Below are 20,977 nucleotides of genomic sequence, written 5' to 3' on the forward strand. Positions count from 1 at the left end.
TTTGCCATTCTGAATTTTGCAAATCTTCGCCACTGAATGTGGGTCCTAGTGACAGTGATGAAGGGAGTATGAGTGAATAAATAACACCAAAGTCTGGTACTTGTTTAATTTATTTCATAAACCAAGTCATCCAACATCTAATGTCCCTGTGTGAAAAAGTTCATACACTATTAGTTCAGTGAATTCAATTAAAGGGATAACTAGGGCCTGTTGTGTGAATACTTCTGTGTTTGTGTGTAATATTTTTGTTTTCCCCAGAATTAGGTCCCCTTTTCCCCAAACCTCTTCTAGTTTAATATTTGTTTTAGAGGTCTTGTGACTACCACAAAAAGCTCATTACTTATGTTTCAGTTTCCTTGTTAACATACAGTACTTATCTTATGTTTGTATAGTGTGTGTGACTCTGTGTGTTTGAAGCTTTGTTTTGAAAAATCTAAATATATATATATAATCTGTTTCTTTCCATATGCCTCCTGGAAAGTGTCTTATAAATGAGAGCACTTAGGTGATTAATTTGCCCTTCCAGTCTCTTGACAGCAGACTGTCCAAATGTACAGTATAGTGAGGGTGGATTCTTTGCAGATGGATATTTTCATATTGAGTACTGCTTTGTCTTCCTAACTTTATGCTGATCATTATCAGCCTGTGTAATGAAATTAAGACACTTTATGACAACATCATCATCCCACTGTCATTGTGCTCTGAGATTAGGCTGCTTTCTTCTAAAATGAGGAGAGATTTCAGCTGCTTTAACTGCTGCCTAACTTGGCATTCTAAAATATTGCCATATTCTAATTTCAAGATGAGTACAATTTTCTTTTTTATTGTAGATTCAGTAATGGATCGGGAAAAAAATATACGCTATAATAAACTATACTTTGCAAATACAGTTGTCTTTTTCAGACAGTATCAAATTTGAACATTTCAGACATTTGACACTCTTAAGAGTAGAAAAGAATCTGAGGAAAAGAATGATAAAATGTGTTCTATAATCCAAGAACTGTAACAGATTAAATTCTAAGAATTTTGTTGTTTGGTGAAAATACAGGTGATAGTGACTAACACTAATGTCAGGCAAAGTTGTGTTCAGTGTCAGCGTTGTAATGGATTACATAAATATGCTGTGAATTTTATGACGTCATAAACTGCTTTTATTTATAAAGGCAGCTGAAGTCTGTAAATCTTTCTACAAAAGCAATAAACTAGCTAGAGATCGAAGTATTTAAAATTGCTGTGCTGCACAGTTTTTATGTCTTATTGCGGTTGGTGTACAGCCATAAACCAGTCTTAAAGACAATAAACATCTTAGCACCTAGATGTAGATCCATCCGCCTTGGGCTCTGTCATCCCTGTCAGTAATGATGTTTAATAAGCTATAAATGCAGCACTTGCATATTGGCCACAAGATCACAAACTTTTTCAGTCTTATAGCGGGAAATTGAAGATTCCCAGTACCTGGGTGCCGTTCACATCTTGTCATGACAAAAGCTTACAACTCTTGTTGTATGTACTTCACTGAAAACCATTTATGTTTAGTTGTTTTGTTGTTTTTTTTTACTTAAGGAATCTGTTCTAAAACCAAGAAAGAGAAACTGTTTGGTTGCAGAATACATTGGCTTGTTAATAGAGCATTGCTAAACTATTTCTGTGAACATATTTTTAGGACCGGTGTAGTATTAGCCTGTATTTTTATTGATTTGAATAATATATTTTTTACAGTCAAATTTAGAAGCGTGAGTTTTGAATGCTAATGGCTGTTGCTGAAACTGCCTGCAGTGGTAACAGGTTCAGAGTAGCACATATGTCATGGAACACCTGAGACAAATTGATTATACTCCTTCTGCAAGCGCCTAAATCTGTTGTCTGGCACTGCACTGTTAACTGTTACTCCAGTCATTTTACTCTTACAGCATTTGCCCATTGCTGGCCGATGGGGTAGTTTTTACAGCTGTTCGCTTGCAGAAGCATAGACCTGCAAACTCTGGGTTCTTTAAGATCTTGGCAGAACTTTTCTTTTAAAACAGAAAGAGAAGAAGTCAGTTACAGTTGTGAAACAATTCTTGTTACTTGGAATAAAAAAAAACAGGCTGCAGCTGAGTGCATACAGATTAAACCAAGAGCAGTGCAGAATGTCTAAAAATGATCTCCCATTTAGAGTATATCCAGTATGAGACGGTGTGGCATATTTGCTTGCTGATTCAGCACTTTGATTCGCTGTTGTGCCCAATTGATGATTGTAGCAGGATTGAGTTGATTGTTAACTTTATAATTGGGTAATAAGGTAATAATTTGGTATAGAAATGGTTTTCATTCCTTCATTTCATTTTAATGTGCTCAGATTACAGGGATGGTTACATGTTAATTCGCAGTCAGTTATAAATCGCAGCTCAAAGTAAACTATAGTGCAAATATGGCACAAGACATAAGAAATAAAATGCAGATTAATTGGTCTTGTGTCTCCCAGTTCATGGACTATGTTTGACTTTAATGTCTTGCCAGGTTAAAAATTGCTGGCTGTTAAAACCCCAGATGGTGACCAACAGTGTGCTGAGTTAATCTAGCCTCCAACATAAAGATGGCCCAAAAGGCATTCCTTTCTTGACAAATAGTTCCTGTCTGTGCTTTTCTTTCTGGATCTTCCCAGTGAGGTTCAAAAGGTCACATTATCACCTCTTCCCAATCAACTCTCTCCCTAATGAGGTGATTTAGTGATTATGCACTTATCTGCATCACGGTTAAGCATGAGTGATTAATTAATCAAAATGACACCCCAAAATATTTTTGTATATTAATGAATCTAATAATTTATTTTTCTAAAAAGAGATGTACGTAAATAAATGAAAAGTCTCTTTCAATGTTCAGTATACTGTATAATTTTAGCAGATTCTGATTTTTGTTTGGCAGTTAAACTACTAAGGAGTTACAGTAAGAAAATCAAAATGATGCCCTGCAACATTATGCAATGTAAATGATTGTCATGTCAGTTGTTATGTATTATGTACTGCGTGATCTATTAAATGAGTTCACAGTTTTGAAACATTTTGTGGTCCATTGCAGGTTTGAACAGAAACTTGGAACTTGGAAGTATTAGTAACATTTTCCATGTTGCTTTCCTATTTCTTTGGTTGAATAATTACATAGATGGAGTGTGAACCAAACAAAAAGTTAGCTGTGTAAATAGACCGAAGTTTAGAAGCTACAAAAGAATGATGAAAGGCAGCACATTCACTAGCAGAATGCCAGAAAATATTTCCTAGTTTTTCCCAGCAGCTTTCTATTACATTTTCCTCTCAATAATGGTGTTCAGCCTAAAGCAGGAGTACTTAACTAAGCTTTTTCTCAGAAAACTCTGTAAATTTTTAGTCTTTATTCTGTTAATATTTCACCCATTTTTCTTGTGATCCTTCAGTGAGGCCTTTGTCCCTTAACACTTAGCGTGACCTGCACATAAAGATTTTATCATCAGAAATCTGAAAAACCAGTCACACGAACATAATAAACTAATTTTTAAATGTTTTCAGACATTTTTAAACTTTTTTTTGCTATCTTTTCTCAAATGCTTCCAAACATCTAGATAGTGTGGTAAGTGGGGTCTTACTGTTAAAGTTTCAAGAAAAAAATGGATAATATCACAAAGTGTTAAAGAAAGTGTTGTTTTCTTTAAATTGTTGGAACTCCTGACGAGGAGCAACTGCTCAGGAGAATGGTTTGAAAAGTTATCGGAATACTTTAAGGTATTTAAGAATAATGTTTTCATCGCTAAAGTAAAAATAAATGTACATGACAGTACATTTTGTGAATGCTTTCCTGTTAAGGGTGAATCTTAGGGATATTGAAGGTTTCAATTTTACGCCCAGCTATTAATAAAGACTAGTTGATATAGTAAGTGTTGCATTGTTAATATTGCTGTTTTGGGATTTCTTTCCTACAGTATAGCTACATAAAAAGACTATAGGTCTCTTGCTTTGGGGACAGCTGCACGGTTGGCTAATATATTACTGGACTGAATGTCAGTGCTGGAAAATTGGATTTGAAAGCAAGATCTGTGTCTCGACTTAAGCTTTAACCACATAAGCCTCTTCTTTCCACTGCTCCACATTTTCTGCTTTAGTAATTTACTGCTGAAACACTGCTGAAATTAACTAGCATACTGCTTTTCTTGTGCTTCAATTTTCTTATCGCCGTAAAATCAAGAAATGTGAAACTATCTTGAGGCTTATGATTGTGAAGGAGACCGCAGAGTGAGAGAACTGCATCGCAGCCAATTCAGAGCACGAGTTGTTTTAAAACAAAATTGAGAAGGTGAGTGATGACTAAATCCATAATCACTGATATTCCTTTAAAAAAGTGTGCTCCATTTACAGTGAAAAAGCTAAAAAAAATCAGTTTAGAATGTAAAAAGTGGAGTGGTGTAAGAAAACAAAGTGGTTGTGGAGTTAGTATTAGAAATTGGGACAGGGTAGCTTAATGTCTAACACTAAAAGAGGCAGTCTAAACTATACTAAATGAGACTCCGTGGTTCATTACACTGAAGTGCATTCCCTTTGTTCACTGTTGAAGTGCTCTATTGTCACTGTGCTTAGTGTTGCCCTGTGCCTTAATCTGGGAATTAGGTTGAGAAGAGAGACTCAGAATCTGCCTCATATGACCTTCTGGAGGTGATGGTGGTAGTAGGGTTGGAAAGGAACGATCCTTCCTTGTCGATCTATTGTGGACGGGTTATTTACTGTTTTTAAGCCTCCAGAGAATCTGTTTTTGTGTTCTTGTGTCATAAAAGAAAAAAAAGCAAAAGCAGCATTCTGTTCAGCTCTGTCGGTTGTTGTTTGTATGCACGTTATACATTGTACAGCTGTAAAATCCTTGTAAAAAGTGTGAAAATAAATTGCAGTTGTCAAATCCTTCAACCTTAAAAAGGCGTGCGAGAAGTCAGCTTGCAACCTGAATAATTCTCTTTTTGCCCTTATAATGGGTTTGATAAGCAATGTATATTGTCATGGTGTGAAAATGAGCACATCTGCTAAGTGCAGAGCCTTGGCAGTTTATATAGTGTGTTGCAGTTCCCCTGAGTAAGACTGCCCTGACAGCTAAGCACAAGCACAAGAGTGCATGCCAGCCCCAGTTAAGGCGGCTTGCTGTCTGTCATCTATGATAAGTTCCAGATCTGGATTTCAATAGCAATTACCTGCTGTTGCGCTATGAAACGTACTCTGAAAGAACAAATGTCAAGTCAGGCGAGTCTTCCAAAGAAGAAAAGCAGTATTTGAGAGTAAGAGCAAATCTTTTGCTAGCAGATCTATTCGCTGCTTGTCAATTTTCTTTCACGGTAAAAACGAGCATCCTTGAATGATGTCACTTCCTGTCTTGCATGATTTGTCTGTGAAACGGGAACCACGGGGTACAAGTCGAAACTGTGTGGAAGTGAATTCAAAACCAAGAACAGGGGGCAGGTGTTTAACAAAAGGGTTGTGGGAATATGGAACGAGCTATACAGCCATATTGTTGAGGTTAATATTCTGGTTTCTTTCAAGAGACGACTGAATGAGATCCTTGTATCGGTTAAATGCTAACTACAAAAATGACTAGATGGGCCAAGTGGCCTGCTCTGTTTTGTGGCCTCTCTCGTGATCTTATGTGTGATTTTCAGCACCTTGATACCCATATTCCCTGTACTCGATTTTTAATTTTTTATGCATCCCGGTTACATTTGTTTACGCAGGGGACTGAGAATGGACCGCCAACGATGCTAGGGCTACCATGGGCAGCGTCACACTGCGGTACTTCTGCTATGGGTGTCTCTGCACGTCAGTGACCTGGACACTTCTGCTCTTCATCTACTTCAACTTTACCCAGGAAAGCCAGCCCTTCAAAAATGTGCCCGTCAAGGGGGACCTGTCCTTCAGGAACTTCCCCAGGAAGTTCCAGCCCCGGTTCACCCGGGGACCCGGCCGGCAGAGCCAGCAGAACGCTTGGGCCAAGGAGCAGCTGCGCAGAGGCGCCGAGGGCCGCAGGGGAGCTGACCTCTCGCCGGAAATGGGTAAGACAGGACCGTTTACAGACGGACCTCTCATCCTGGTCCTGGAGGGCCGGAGCATCTTACTAGCAGGGTCTCTTGTCCTGCTCTTGGTGGGTCGACGCGTTTCTTAAAAGCACCAGTGGCTGGAGAGCTGGGAAGAGCTGCCAAACTGGTCCAGCGATGCCCGTGAACGACTGATGAAGTTTGTTAAGAGCTGAGTTGGAAGGATAACATAGATACACAGTGGCCCTCCGGGACACTACCCCCCACCCCGCTTACATGAAAACTTGTCTGTTTGCTTTGGTGAATTATTAACCTTTCATGTGCCGCAGTGCTGCTGGCTATATGATGCTGGCTGTATTAAAGAAGGTATACTATACATCAACAGATATATAACATTATAACATTATAAGTTATGTTGAGGCTTTTAAAGGGATCCCAAAAATTGAAAGCAAGTTGCCGCTGTGGTGCGTCACTGTTAATCTTCATATTCTGTGTTTAAGGCCAGAGCAGCTGATTCTGTACCTGTGAGCATAAAATACCAGTTATGTTGCTCTGCCATCTTGAGCTTTCTCCTAATCCACTTTGTCACAATGTAGTCATAATAACAGAGAGGCTCCAGCCTTAGTTATAGACAGAAAGATAGTATGGCTTCATTTTAACTACAGTTTTTAGGTCTCTTTGAACCATTTTTGCAAGTAAGCAATATAGAGTCCTTTTTCCAACTTCTAACTACAGTGGCTAAATAAAATGTTATTGTTTCCTCAGGTATGATTTTTAATGAACAGGATCAGGAAATTCGAGACACAGGTTACCACAAGCATGCTTTCAATGTGCTCATCAGTAACCGCCTAGGATTCCACAGGGATCTTCCTGACACCAGAAATGCAAAGTAAGTGCCTTTGAAGCAGAAATCATGTGTGGTCGTTATATACCAAATTACTGAAACAGTGATCTCCAACAGGCTTTGTGTGTTTGAGTCAACTGGGGATTGGTAAAAAAAAATATTAGGAAACGGGAAAGGGGTATGGCTATTCTAAATAATAGATTCCCTTCAACTCAAGAGATTGTGTTGAATGAAATACCAGTTATGGATTCTGCCTGTATGTTCTGATTAAATTATAGGAAGGATAATTTCTAGTCCTTATGCAAGGGCTTCTGATAAAATTGTGATATCTGCATTTAAAAGTAAAATGGGACAGTATTTACCACACACAAAAGGGTCTTCAATTTTGTCAAGCGCTACTAAAAACAGTGCCTGTTTCTAAGTGAGTGGAAGACATGCAGTCTCATTTTTGACTGGTACCGAGATTTATCTTAGTTGACACACCAAAGAATGATGGAAATTTTCAGTGCAGTTTGAAAAATTTCAAAATCTTCATGTAATTCAGAAAATATTAAGGTAAATTCATGTATGACATTAGATATGGAAAAGTTAAATATTTTATGAGGACAGCAGAGTCTAGATTACAGCTAAACACAGGATTCACTTACAGTCTCTTAGGATCTTTTTCCTTTTGGGATCCTTTTCTCTTTTCTTTCCTCATGTATCTTCTCCTGTGTTAGGACACCTCCACTTCCTGGTTTTAAAACATCACCCGACCAATCACCGTCGAGTAACAAGTCACATGACTGAGGATGGCACGACATTCCCCACAGTTTTCTGGAGAATGCAATTCTGTCATTTTGTCTGCCTAAGCAGTTCTCAAAACCTAATTTGCACGGCTTTGCTTAAATAGCTGGGGTTTACTTAGAGGTAGGGAAAGTAAAGCAAATCTGCACTGAAGTCAAAAGCTTTGAAAGTTGTCCCATGTGTTTCTGTGGTGCAGGACAGTGAACATTTAACAAACATATGATCTGTATGTTGGAAAACTGAGTGCTGTGAAGCTGAAGGGAAACAGGAAAATGTAAAATGCAATGGGATGACTGGCATGGTTTGCTCCTATAACGTAACAGAGCTGAAAGTATCCATTCACCTACACAAGGTCCTCTTTGTATTGAAAAATATAGATATACCTGATGATCTGTAACTGATCAAGTGCGAACAGTACTTTGACTATAGAGCTGGCTTGGGGTGGCCTGTGAGTGGACGAGCCTGATTTTAAGGTGGCTGTCTCAAGTCTATCTAGCCCTCCTGGCCCTCCAAGCAGAGCCTTTTATGAGCTGCTAGGAAGCCAGTTTTATTCACTGTAATTGAGGTACTTGCATGTAATTGCTCCAGGTAACCACACTAAAGCATTAAAGTTCCTGTTAAGAATGGGTGGCTAAGTGCGCGGGAGACTGGCACCCTTTTTGTCTCTTGTCCCTCACCCTTACTGTTTGATCACCGAGGTATGTGATTTTCAGATGAGAGTAAAAGAAAATCCTTCTGGAATGTGTTAATGCAGTATAATTATGTAGTGTGGGTTTATGATTGCACGCTGTGTTCACTGCCTGCAGGTGCAAAGAAAAAGTTTATCCTTTGGCTCTTCCGACTGCCAGCGTTGTGATCTGCTTCTTCAACGAGGCCTTTTCTGCTCTCCTGCGGACAGTACACAGCGTGTTAGATCGCACCCCCGCCTATCTGCTGCACGAGATCATACTGGTGGACGACAACAGTGAACTAGGCAAGTGTTACACTGTTAAAGACTCCGATCACATTTGAGATGGAAGAAACATCTCTGCGTTTGCTTGCATGACCTATTGTACATTGCTAGGTGATCTCGCTAGCTGGTGCTCACGTAATTTACCATAACCTCCAAATCGATCCATCCCCTCTGTGAACTGTAACTAAAGCTACACATTTATTTATTTATTTTTATTTAGACAACTTACACAACTTCTGTAGACTACGATGGCCGGTCCTTTAGGTTAACAGCATGCTTTGTATTGTTACCCTTACCGTTTGCAACCAAGCTTTAGACTACAACATCTTGTCATTCATATGCTCCTCAATTCTAACTAGGACGGCAAACCAACCCCAAAGCAGACGTGATGACAGTCATCCCCTGTGAGTCTGTCTGTCACCGGCCAAGCAACTAGGTTTGCCTTCATGAAAAAAAAAACACTCCCAAAACAGTAGTCTTCAAATGCAAACAAAACTGGATTTATCGCCTTCAAACAGCGATAACCAAAATAAACTTCACAGAAGCTCCTCTCAGCCCACCTTCCTTCCAAAGCACCATCTCTCTGCTGAGCTCTCCCATCCCCTTATATAGCTCCTGCTTTCCCTGCACCATCCTTCCTTAAAGGGACTGGCTTATATCTTTTATAGAGGTGGACCGTTATTAAACTAATAAAGTAACTTAATACAAATCCAGAATAACTTACAAACTTTAACAAAGTCATGGGAGGGTTTTTTTACATTTAAACAAAAAAAATATATAAACATACATCAGTTATTTATGGATGGCCTACCAGTAACCTTTCCTAAGATCAGCAGTTTTTATTTAAAACTGCTGATGTGGCAGTGTGGGGAAACTACAAACAGAAAGGTGACCGACAGCCAATCTTGCCCAACACAATACCATACTCCAACAGGGAACACTGGAGTGAGTTTTTTTGGGGGAAAAAGGGGTAAGTATCATTCACACTTCTTACGCATCACATACACACCCACAAACATACAGGAAAGGGTACTGGAAAGGTGTTGGAGTATTTAACATTCATTTGGGAAAGAAAAATAAACAGGCACCCTGTCACACTGTCCACGTATCCATCGACTCTATTTGCGTTTCAACTGATCACGTTTGACTTGGGAGTCAAATACTTGCTATATGAATCTTGCCTTCTTTTTATGATACCATGAAACTCTGCCACAGTCTCCAGATTTCCATAGTCTGCCTCTGAGATATTGTATCTCAGTGATGCCAGACTTTATTTGAAGATTCCCATTTGTTTCCATTAGATGTACATTTTTCTCCCAAATCAAGTATTTGGGTAAAACCTTTTTACTGTGCATCCTATACCTGGAAAAGTAGCAACCAACCCATTAGCCTTGAAACTTGTCACCATATGTAAAACTTGAATGTGTAATGGAGTTTTATTATAGTCACCATTAGAGTTTTTAAGATAAATAATCTTTTACCTTAGATCTTTTGACACTTCTGATTTATATGATTTTTTTATAAAGTTTCAGGCTTTGTGAAAGTGTAAGTATTAAATAAAAATTATTAGAGGATGAAATGATCTATTCTTAACATGTTTGGAGAGTATGAATATATATGAACATCGTGTCTGTAAAAACATGGAATTATTCTGTTTATGTATTCGTTATATTTTTTCACGTTTCACATTTTCAGATGTTGAAATATTTTAAAATACGTTTTCTTTTGTAAATCTCCTTATATTTACATTTGCTCAAACTACTGAATGTGTTTACATACCATTTAAACTCAAGGTAAAAAGTGCTTTTGGCATTTTAGTAAAAGCTAAGTACTATAAAGAATGGAAAACTAGTATACAGTAGTTCCAAGTGCTTTTACTCTGTCACTTCAAGCCAGTTTAAATTAAGAATTTAATGGAAATCCCTCTACAAATTGAATTAATATTGAGGGACTATTGAAATGATGGATAGTTATCCTGGGATTTGGTAGGATTCATTGTTGAAAAGTAATTTCCATATTTCAAAAAACTTCAAAGAACATAGTTAAAAAAATGGTTTTCTTTACAGATAGAAAAAAAAAATCTTGACACTACAAAGTGGAAAGTGTTATTAAAAGTTGTATTACTTTCGGTTTTTGATACTTATACACTCTTCTGTTGAACATTTAACAGTAATGAATTCAGTAACCTGATTAAAATTACTCTCAATAACAATTACTGTCAGTTACCACACTCTGCAGGTTGAAAATTAGTGAATTGAAGCAAGCAACTTCACTTTTTTTCACTTGTGTGTAAAACAGGAATAGCTTTATCAGCAGAATATCTAGGTTCAAATGCTATGTTTATAATAATCACATGCCCTTCAGTGTTGGTCAATCAACGATTAGTCACAGAGCTCCGTGTTATAGGAGCTAAACAACTAAACTAAACAAACTATAAATTGTTATAGTAATAACTAAACAAAATAAATTGTTATTCTAAAATAAAATGTTTTAAAGAAAAGTTCTGGAATTAGCACAACGTTGTCTTTTGGTATCTAGTCAAAAGTCAGGTACAGTGGTGTGAAAAAGTGTCTGCCCCCTTCCTGATTTCTTATTTTTTTGCATGTTTGTCACACTGAAATGTTTCAGATCATCAAACAAATTGAAATATTAGACAAAGATAACACAAGTAAACACAAAATGCAGTTTTTAAATGAAGGTTTTTATTATTAAGGGGAAAAAAAATCCAAACCTACATGGCCCTGTGTGAAAAGGTTATAAAGCCATTTCTAAAGCTTTGGGACTCCAGCGAACCACAGTGAGAGCCATTATCCACAAATGGCGAAAACATGGAACAGTGGTTAACCTTCCCAGGAGTGGCCGGCCGACCAAAATTACCCCAAGAGCGCAGCGACGACTCATCCAAGAGGTCACAAAAAACCCCACAACAACATCCAAAGAACTGCAGGCTTCACTTGCCTCAGTTAAGGTCAGTGTTCATGACTCCACCATAAGAAAGAGACTGGGCAAAAATGGCCTGCATGGCAGAGTTCCAAGACGAAAACCACTGCTGAGCAAAAAGAACATAAAGGCTTGTCTCAGTTTTGCCAGAAAACATCTTGATGATCCCCAAGACTTTTGGGAAAATACTCTGTGGACTGACGAGACAAAAGTTGAACTTTTCGGAAGGTGTGTGTCCCATTACATCTGATGTAAAAGTAACACAGCATTTCAGAACAGGAACATCATACCAACATTAAATATGGTGGCGGTAGTGTGATGGTCTGGGGCTGTTTTGCTGCTTCAGGAACTGGAAGACTTGCTGTGGTAAATGGAACCATGAATTCTGCTGTCTACCAAAAAATCCTGAAGGAGAATGTCTGGCCATCTGTTTGTGACCTCAAGCTGAAGCGCGCTTGGGTTCTGCAGCAGGACAATGATCCAAAACACACCAGCAAGTCCACCTCTGAATGGCTTAAGAAAAACAAAATGAAGACTTTGGAGTGGCCTAGTCAAAGTCCTGACCTGAATCCGATTGAGATGTTGTGACATGACCCTTAAAAAGCGGTTAAGGCTCAAAAACCCTCCAATGTGGCTGAATTACAACAATTCCACAAAGATGAGTGGGCCAAAATTCCTCCACAGCGCTGTAAAAGACTCATCGCCAGTTATCGCAAACGCTTGATTGCAGTTGTTGCTGCTAAGGGTGGCCCAACCAGTTATTAGGTTTAGGGGGCAATCACTTTTTCACACAGGGCCATGTACTGTAGGTTTGGATTTTTTTTCCCCTTAATAATAAAAACCTTCATTTAAAAACTGCATTTTGTGTTTACTTGTGTTATCTTTGTCTAATATTTCAATTTGTTTGATGATCTGAAACATTTCAGTGTGACAAACATGCAAAAAAATATGAAATCAGGAAGGGGGCAAACACCTTTTCACACCACTATATTAAAGTGAATTTGCTCTTGTTTTTTCTGTGGTGCTTTTAAAGTTGTGAAATTCCTGCTTCCTTTGCAAAGCACGTCCTTGTAAAAGCGGCCATGGTCAAGCTGGGTTTCTTATAAAAGCACCAATACAAACAACATTTTATGTGTATATTGAAAACAATACAGTGTAAAACGTTTGGTAAATAACAAAAATGTTATGGGCATCATTTTGATTCATTGATGATTCTCGACTCAAGTGACTTTGTTGCATAAGCCCTAAATCACCTCATTAGTGAAAGTGGAGTGGGCTCAGGTAGTGAGGTGATTTCAGCTGTTAGATGTGAAACAGAGAAAAGAGTCTGTATAGCCTGTTTATTAAGAAGCAACACCTTTGCACCCATGGTATGTTGAAAGCTGTAGTAAGCCTGATCATTCTCACCTGCCTTCTGGGATATTCTCAGTGGACAACTTTAACCTGGCCAGACAGTACATGCTCGAGCAGCGAGATCAATACTGAGGTCCAAGTGGGGTGACCTGGGGAGGAGTGTCTGGCTGCTACAGAGCTCCACTGAGCAGGCTGACTCCTCTGCACTGCACTGTCCAAGTCTTGGGACATCATTGACTGCCCTCCCTGCAGCCGTGTCCTGACTTGACAACAGTCCAAGCAGGACACTGCACTCCCTCGTGCTGCTGGTGTAACACAGGCCTTACTGGGAGACAAAGTTGTGCCAGTTGTGCTGTGTATGCCTACTCACGAGATATGAGTCCCATTGGACACTTGCCAGATGAGCTATGTGGTGTGGCACATAGGGCTCAGAGACCAGGGAACAGATGCATGCTTGTTCAGGCTCTACGACAGGAAAGGAGGAGAAAACTGCTAGACAGCATCTGCAACCTGGCACAAAGCATGTGTCAGATGTAGAGCATTTTACGTCCAACAGTGGCCACTCCCACTACTACATTAGTACTCACATTATATATTGTGCTATTAATCAGCACAATGAATACACCTGTTACACGCGTTCAATAAAATGTGTGCCAACTACACAAACTTTTGCTCCCTAATAAATTTGTGAATTCATATCAGTTATATGGACAGACCTCCTCTGGCTGACGGAGGAACAGAGGAAGTGCGGTGAGCAGTGTTTTTCCAGAATGTGAAATAAGCCCTGTACCCGGGAGTGAGGAGCTTTGAAGTTCCTCTTAACCAGAACTGTGTTTGATTCGATCCAGCTGACCTGAAGGAGGATCTCGACGCCTACATCCTGAAGAACCTGCGCGGGAAAGTGAAGGTGGTCCGCAATGAGAAACGGGAAGGCCTGATCAGGGGGAGGATGATCGGGGCTTCTCACGCAACAGGTGAGAGTGGTTCAAGGGGAACCGCAAGGCTATTTTTATATTTAGGGCCTAGGAGGAAGGGGCACTGATGAGTTCATTTCAACACTGCAATAAAAAATAAAACGTACGCAGTAACTTGTAAAACCTCCAATTTATGTCACAAACTTTCCAGGTGTCACCCTTGCTATATTCTGCGATTCAGAACGAGGCAACAAAACGTCCAGTAACGTAAAGCAGCCCTATTACATTGTAAACAACCACGCTTGTGAATACATCTCTTTTAATCTCATAGAAAAATTGCTCTTTATTTCGAGATGGTTTTGCCGACAAATACTAATTACCTGTTAACTCTGCTTGTAGATTGTGTTGGAAACTTTCTGTGGTGAAATGTCTGCTGCACAACGTGTACTAATAGTTCGTACATCACATGACATTAGTCATCACAGTGACTAGTGAGCAGGAAGGGCTGCATCATCACGTCACAATTTGCGCAAACAGGGGCTTGCAACAACATGGCGACTCGCAGTACTTTCACAAAGTTCACAATTTTGTGCTTAATTCGAAATTCATAAAATTGTTCTATAACGTCAATGAATTATTTTTGTTACCAAGATTTAATAACCAGTCTTTTCTTATCCAGGTTGTGCAGCAACAACATTGTAGCCATTGTGATGGTGACCTTTTTAATTTAACTTCTCTGAAAAATACCTGAATATCTTACTGTTTGTGTGCAAGACAAGAGCAGCAGATTTTTGCACAGTGAGGTTGTACAAGATGCAGATAAGAAGGGTGTTTTGCCGGATGTGGACAACGGTTAACCTTCACTTTCTGCCCATGGCGACTCGGATATTGTTGCCGGCAGGAGAAGTCCTGGTGTTCCTGGACAGCCACTGTGAGGTGAACGAGCTCTGGCTGCAGCCCCTGCTGTCTCCCATCAAAGAGGACCGCCGGACGGTGGTGTGTCCTGTGATCGACATCATCAGTGCAGACACGCTGGTCTACAGCTCCTCCCCCATCGTGAGGGGGGGGTTCAACTGGGGCCTACACTTCAAATGGGACCCGGTGCCCCTCTCGGAGATGAACAGCCCCGAGGGACCCGTTGCCCCTATCCGGTATGTGTGAGAACGGTGGGGGTCCCGGACAACCTGAGATTCCTTCCCACAAACACACACACTTCTCCCACTAGAACCATCAAAACAAACAGCCCGGTTTATACTCCATGTGCGTCTTGTCTCGGCTGCTGTTCATGCCGTTGATCAAGTGAATCGATCTGAGATATAAAAATAACTTGCGGGTGTCACGCAGTGATTAAACCTCCAGCACCGATCCCTGGAGGATTATCCTCTCATTACAACCTAGTTCGTTTTCTGTTGGGGGTGAAATGAGCTATTCTGTGGTTCAGGCTGATTCATTTTCTGCTGCCTGTCTTCTAATAACGCTTCATTCCACCCTGGAGAGCGAATAACTTTCTGCAAGTGCTCCAGTTGGAATTTGTTTAGACAAGCAGCTGCAAGATGGCGAAATAGCAATATATTATAGTCTTAATTTTTAAAGTGCTTTTCAATATTAGATTTCCATGCTTTCTTCATTCGTGACTCCCATAATTAGTTTTCCTTTTAACCTGAGCCAATTCGAGGGATGTCTGCCTTTCTAAATATTTTGAATTCAAAAAGCACAGTTTGGATGGTAATAGTCCTAATTTTCGCAATAATGTTAAATCTCACTTCTTGAAAGTCTTGTGTGCAGGTAGCAAAAGCAAACTCTAAATCTAAGGTGGTAAACAATTAGCTAACGTTTGTATAGTTAGAAGTGTAGAAAATATATCAAAGGATGTTAATATCATACAAATCATTTAAAAGATTGTGTATAATTTTGGTAACCATGCTACAAAATGGATATTGCTTATCTGAATAAGTCCAGAGAAGAACAGACAGATACATTCCTAGGCTTTAAGGAATTTGACAGGCTAAAAGAACTGAACATTCTTAGTCCATGATAGAGCGGACTACCCAATTCAATTATTCACAGTCCTCAAAAGCTAATTGACTATGTTTTGCTTTAGACCTTTCCGAACGAGCTGTGACAAAAATCTGAGAACAACATGGAAATAGAAATCGGAGAACAGGTGGCTCTTTTTGCGCAAGATGTTGTGTGAGACTGGAATAAGCTGGAATAGGTATTGTCAAAGCCCATACCCTGATTTCATTCAAGAACCATGTGGATGAGATTCTTGGACGACATAGCTACCAGCCATCAAATAAGCTGGGAGGGCCAAATGTTACCATTTGTAATGCTTCATATATTCTTATGGACTGACTAATTGTATAGTATGGTGGGTTTTCAGGTCTCCAACGATGGCAGGAGGCCTTTTTGCCATGGAAAGGAAGTACTTTAACGAGCTGGGCCAGTATGACAGCGGCATGGATATCTGGGGAGGAGAGAACCTGGAGATTTCTTTCAGGGTAAGGGAGACTTTCCAACCGTGTCAATGCTCTCAGTCATTATTTCATGTGCAGTAACACATTCAGCATTAAAATGACCACTTGTCCGTCTGTGGGTAAAGATGAAAGCTCCAGTGGGCGGGACTGACGGTGCTGTGGTGACAGGTGTCATAAGGGGGGTGGCCCCTGGGTGGCTCAAATGATAAAACTCACTTTGAGCTCTGGCTGAGGTCAGTGATCCAAACTCGTTGGCTTAAAGCCTCAGTAATGTCACTGACTGTGAATAGCACTCCCCTGCAGTAGGGCACATTTGTCTCCATTCGTAGTGCGATGGCTATCCTTGTGACCCTGAAAGTTAGATTGCAGTGAGAGACACACCGCTCCTCCTCTCACTGCTGGAACAGTGAGCAAACTGCAACAGCTGTGTATCTTACAGTAACTATAAGCTGCTGCAGAGTTTGTATTGTCAAAGTTAAAAGATGAATGGCGTGCAGATCGGAAGAGGCTATCTACATTTCCCTTTTCTGCCAGTGTATTGTATGGGGATCATTGCAGAGAGGCGAGACATAAAGGCACAGTTGGGGATTCTGCATTGGGTGGTTAAACAAACTAAAAGTAATTTCCAATTCAAAATTAAAAGACGTGCTCTAAGATTATTTTTCCAACTTCTGCTATTCAGATTATCTTATTATGAAAGTGACTGTTTCCAGACAGAGAGTTGTTAAATTACACAGTCATTTGCACGGTATTTCTTGATGTTGAAGTCTGAAGTTCCCGTCTTAAATTTGTTTTTTTTTCTCTGCAGACCATAAAAGAAATGACAAATGTGGTCTAAATTGTCTGTTTGACATCAACTCTCTCTTACTCTAAAATATATTTTACTTTACCATGTGTGATGTGAATTACAGTACCATTTTCATCAAACTCTGATCACTCTAAGAAATGTTTGACAAAGATTATTTTTAGGATTTTAATACCACAGACCGTCCGTGACAATTAAGACAGAACCTTTCCTGGAAAAATGTAAGACGCCTATTCATAGCCTGACTTACTTCAGGGATTCAACTTAATAATCTGTTTTTTACAGTTTCTGATTTCATTTTTGGCTCCATTTCTAGGGATAATGAGTGTTGGGTTGTGGTAGATTTTCTTTTGCATTTCTTTGTTACCAAGAAACCTGCTATTGTTACTGAGAAAGCAGAAAACATCAGTGAGAAACACTGAGCTGCTCATCAAAACCTCAGTGTACCCGTTTATGCATCAGGTTGTGTTCTGCATACACGTACAATATAGCAGATTGTAATGCAAAAGTAACGGTAAAAATATTGCTGCGATCAATTTCAAGAAGTCTTTCTTGTAAAGATATTATCCAGGAGCCTGAAACGCAAGAAAAAAGTTCAAGATCTGTATAAACCATTATTACTATTACTGCTAATACTACTATTTGTAATGTAGTGAGCCAAGATGTCATTTATAAATATAGCTGCTGGATTAAAAACTATTTCCCTGTCCCATTACTGTGATCTGAAGCTGGCAGCTCTCTCTGAAATGTAGGTGGTGAAGAAATCCACAGTGCTCCCTGCAGGCAAAATTACCTCTTCTTGCCTGCCTCCACAGGTATACCAGACAGTTCCTCATGTGCTCTTATCAAACAAGCAGTAGCAGAACTAAATCCATGAGCCTTTTGACTTTTGTATTACAAGGAATTCAAGCCACAGTGATTGAGATTGCATGCTGGATGAGCTGTCAAGTAACTGTGTGCAGTCAATGAAAGTAATTTCACTGTGCTTTCAGAAAACAACCTCTTTAAGCTTGGTCTGTGTTGCTACCTTGTCATTGTTGATTTTAAGGTAGGTGATGTTTGAGGAAGAAGGGTTGTTAGATTGTGTTGGTTTAATAATCAATGGTGATCACATTCTTGAAAAGGTGCAATTTCACTATTTTTTACTACTGCAGTGATGCTGCATGTTAATAACTTGCGAGAAAGTGCTACATGTTGCCTGGTGCTATTGTCGCTGTCTGTGCTGCTATCTCTACTGCAGATAATTATACAAATAAGAATAATTATTAAATGAATTTGCAGTTTCACAAGTTAGGATTGTTAACATTACACATCCTAGTGCAGTTATTTCATTTTTCCATAGAAATACAAGTTGGACATTATTTGCAAACAGATTAGCACAACTGATATGGCCAGGTGATGTCAATAAGTCGTTGGGAATTTTTACACAGGACTGTGTGGGAACTGAAACTAATCTGCAGGACGGAGAAAAAAAAATACCCACCCAGTATTTTTGCAAAATGTTTGTGGAGACATTTTCCAAATATCCTGACTTGACCTTAACTTTCTTGACTCATTACAGAAACTCACATGTTCAATTAAAATTGGTGGAAAGTTAGAAAACTAAGCTGCGTTTGGATGTTATGAGATATTTCTCGAGAAATTAGCCTTAGTGGTGCTGCAGGGTTGGGTCAGATATGGGAAATCCTAAATAAAATTACCAGCACAAAAAAGTCTTATGGAGGCGTGTGTATTTTGTCTGCTTGCAGTTTTTCAGTCCAAGATGCAACAAAAAGACCAGGCCTTGATTAACATGAAGACATTGTTTTCGGCTTCCACAGATCTGGATGTGTGGAGGCAGGCTTTTAATAATCCCTTGCTCCCGAGTCGGACATATATTCCGTAAAAGACGTCCCTACGGATCGCCAGGAGGACAGGACACCATGGCACATAACTCTCTGAGGCTAGCTCACGTGTGGATGGATGAGTACAAGGTAGGGTGCTTCCTCTAGAGCCCCTCTAGTGTGATCTCTGTGAACCTGGCATGCCAGTCACTCTGGGTTACTGAGTTAGGGTTGGCTTTAGTACAATTGGGCGTTGCTGAGCCATCCTGCACTGAAATCCATGTAGAAGTTTTAGTTCTTGGATATTTATGTTTGTATATATATTTATAGTTCTATGATATTGATAGGCCAGCAGCCTATGTCTGTTGTGAGCTGCAGATCAGTGAGTAGCATATGGGTGACTTGCAGTAGTTAATGTGGTTGCAGTTGTGATAGTGAAGTACTGAACCAATTTCTAAATGAAGTAAAAAAAAGTGTCAGGTGGCAAGGACTGTGTCCGTGTTTGTAGAAAAAGTAAGATAATGTTTCACTTTACCGACAGATATTAGCCATTAACATGTCTTAGTGACTGACAAGAATGAGGAACAGTGAAAACCATTCGATTTTTGCCCATTATGGAAGTCATGTTTTTTTTTTCTTGGTTCCTTCAGCTAATAGATCAATTTTGTTTTTCGAGGTAGAGTAGAACTTATTGACTTCAGTCGATAAATGCTGGCAAATGAATGTTTTTTCTGGCTCCAAAAACATATAGAAATTCCTTGCACAGTGTCAGTCATACTTCAGCTTCAGTTGATGTTACAGCCTGAGTTGACAGTAATTGGTATTGACGTTCCTTATAATGTAACAGATGGCGCTTGGAAATAGAAGCAGTGATAAATTACAGGATTGCTAAGTCTCCATCAACAAGTGAACAGTTCTCATCTCACTTCATTTTTTTTTCCAGAAGTAGGATGATTGCCTAAGACACAGGAAAGGTGACAGTAGATTTGTTAAAATGCTTTAGCACAGTTGATATAGTACCTCCTGTGCCTATGAGTGAGCAAGTGTTTTATAATAATGTGTCCTTGGACAGCCCATTCTGTGGTATTGTTTCAGTGATATATAGGATTTGGCCTGTTGTCTGCTATAGTAATAAAATATAAAATAAAAATAGCTAAACCAAAGGTGTACTGCTGCATACAACTGTAAATGGTCATTCATAGGGTGAGGAAACTTACAGTACACGTTTTCACAAGTTTTGAAGTTTGAGGAAACTGAGTAAGTTGAAATCAAGACATAATTTATTTGGTGATATTGACCTTCCCAACAGAAAGAAAACAATTTACAAATCTGTTTCACAAATAAGGAACAGTAGCCTGTATTCATTAACCTTTTAAGACATAATAATGCTCAACAGCTTAGAAATTCAACTTGAAGCCACACATAACTTGCTGATGGTGTGAAATGTGTATATAACTATTACAAGTTCATCAAGTGACTTTCACGAGACTTCTCTGATGGTTAAAGTCTGTTTTGCTGTTAAAAAAAACATGATTCATTTAGTGAACAGTTAAAAATTTACTGGAGATTTAGTTTACCAGCATTAAATAAAGTTAGTCTTAAATGACAAGTGCATGTGATTTGAATTAGCGAGATAGAAAAAAACAAAATGTGTTGATGACTTTTGCTCTAACAGAAGTGACACTTCAGTCTTTACATTTGACAGTTGTGTGTTGAATAAGAAACAGTTTCAAATGGAAGGAGATGTTCTGTGTTCTGTGGTATTATTTGAAATTCTGTACTTGTGTGTTTACTTGCTGTTGAAATTGAAATTATGCATCAATGTCAGGAATAATTACCACACAATATGAGCTGTAGCTAGTTATAACTGCAGCATATAAAAACAAAGCCCATTGTTAGTCCAGTCTGTTAAAGCACTGTGATCCATCTTCTGAATTTATTTGACTTAATTCTCTGTGTATCTTTGTCTCCATAAAATCAAAGGCATTGTAAATGCTTAAAAGCTTAAACTTTGGGATCAGTAATTCTGCTTTGCACAGTCTTAAGGTCCGTTTGTTTTTTTACCCA

The 20,977-nt window shown here is 39.2% G+C and overlaps 1 protein-coding gene across 7 annotated transcripts in view; it reads left to right on the forward strand.

Moving 5' to 3' along the window:
* The window catches only part of galnt11 (UDP-N-acetyl-alpha-D-galactosamine:polypeptide N-acetylgalactosaminyltransferase 11 (GalNAc-T11)), a 34,363-nt gene that overhangs the window by 1,963 nt on the left and 11,423 nt on the right, over positions 1-20,977 (forward strand). For 3 of the 7 annotated variants that reach the window (XM_069190962.1, XM_069190956.1, XM_069190957.1), the window contains exons 2-8: positions 5,717-6,034; positions 6,782-6,905; positions 8,453-8,619; positions 13,740-13,865; positions 14,707-14,956; positions 16,189-16,306; positions 18,908-19,060. In XM_069190962.1, the coding sequence (XP_069047063.1) occupies positions 5,755-6,034; positions 6,782-6,905; positions 8,453-8,619; positions 13,740-13,865; positions 14,707-14,956; positions 16,189-16,306; positions 18,908-19,060 (1,218 nt within the window). In that variant the 5' untranslated portion in view covers positions 5,717-5,754. Of the gene's footprint in view, positions 1-3,434; positions 3,583-4,194; positions 4,303-5,704; positions 6,035-6,781; positions 6,906-8,452; positions 8,620-13,739; positions 13,866-14,706; positions 14,957-16,188; positions 16,307-18,907; positions 19,061-20,977 lie in introns of those variants that run through there. The other 4 variants (XM_069190958.1, XM_069190959.1, XM_069190960.1 and 1 more) reach the window with 4 other exon arrangements.

The sequence above is a fragment of the Lepisosteus oculatus genome, chromosome 6 (assembly GCF_040954835.1).
Source record: "Lepisosteus oculatus isolate fLepOcu1 chromosome 6, fLepOcu1.hap2, whole genome shotgun sequence".
Lineage (NCBI taxonomy): Eukaryota > Metazoa > Chordata > Actinopteri > Semionotiformes > Lepisosteidae > Lepisosteus > Lepisosteus oculatus.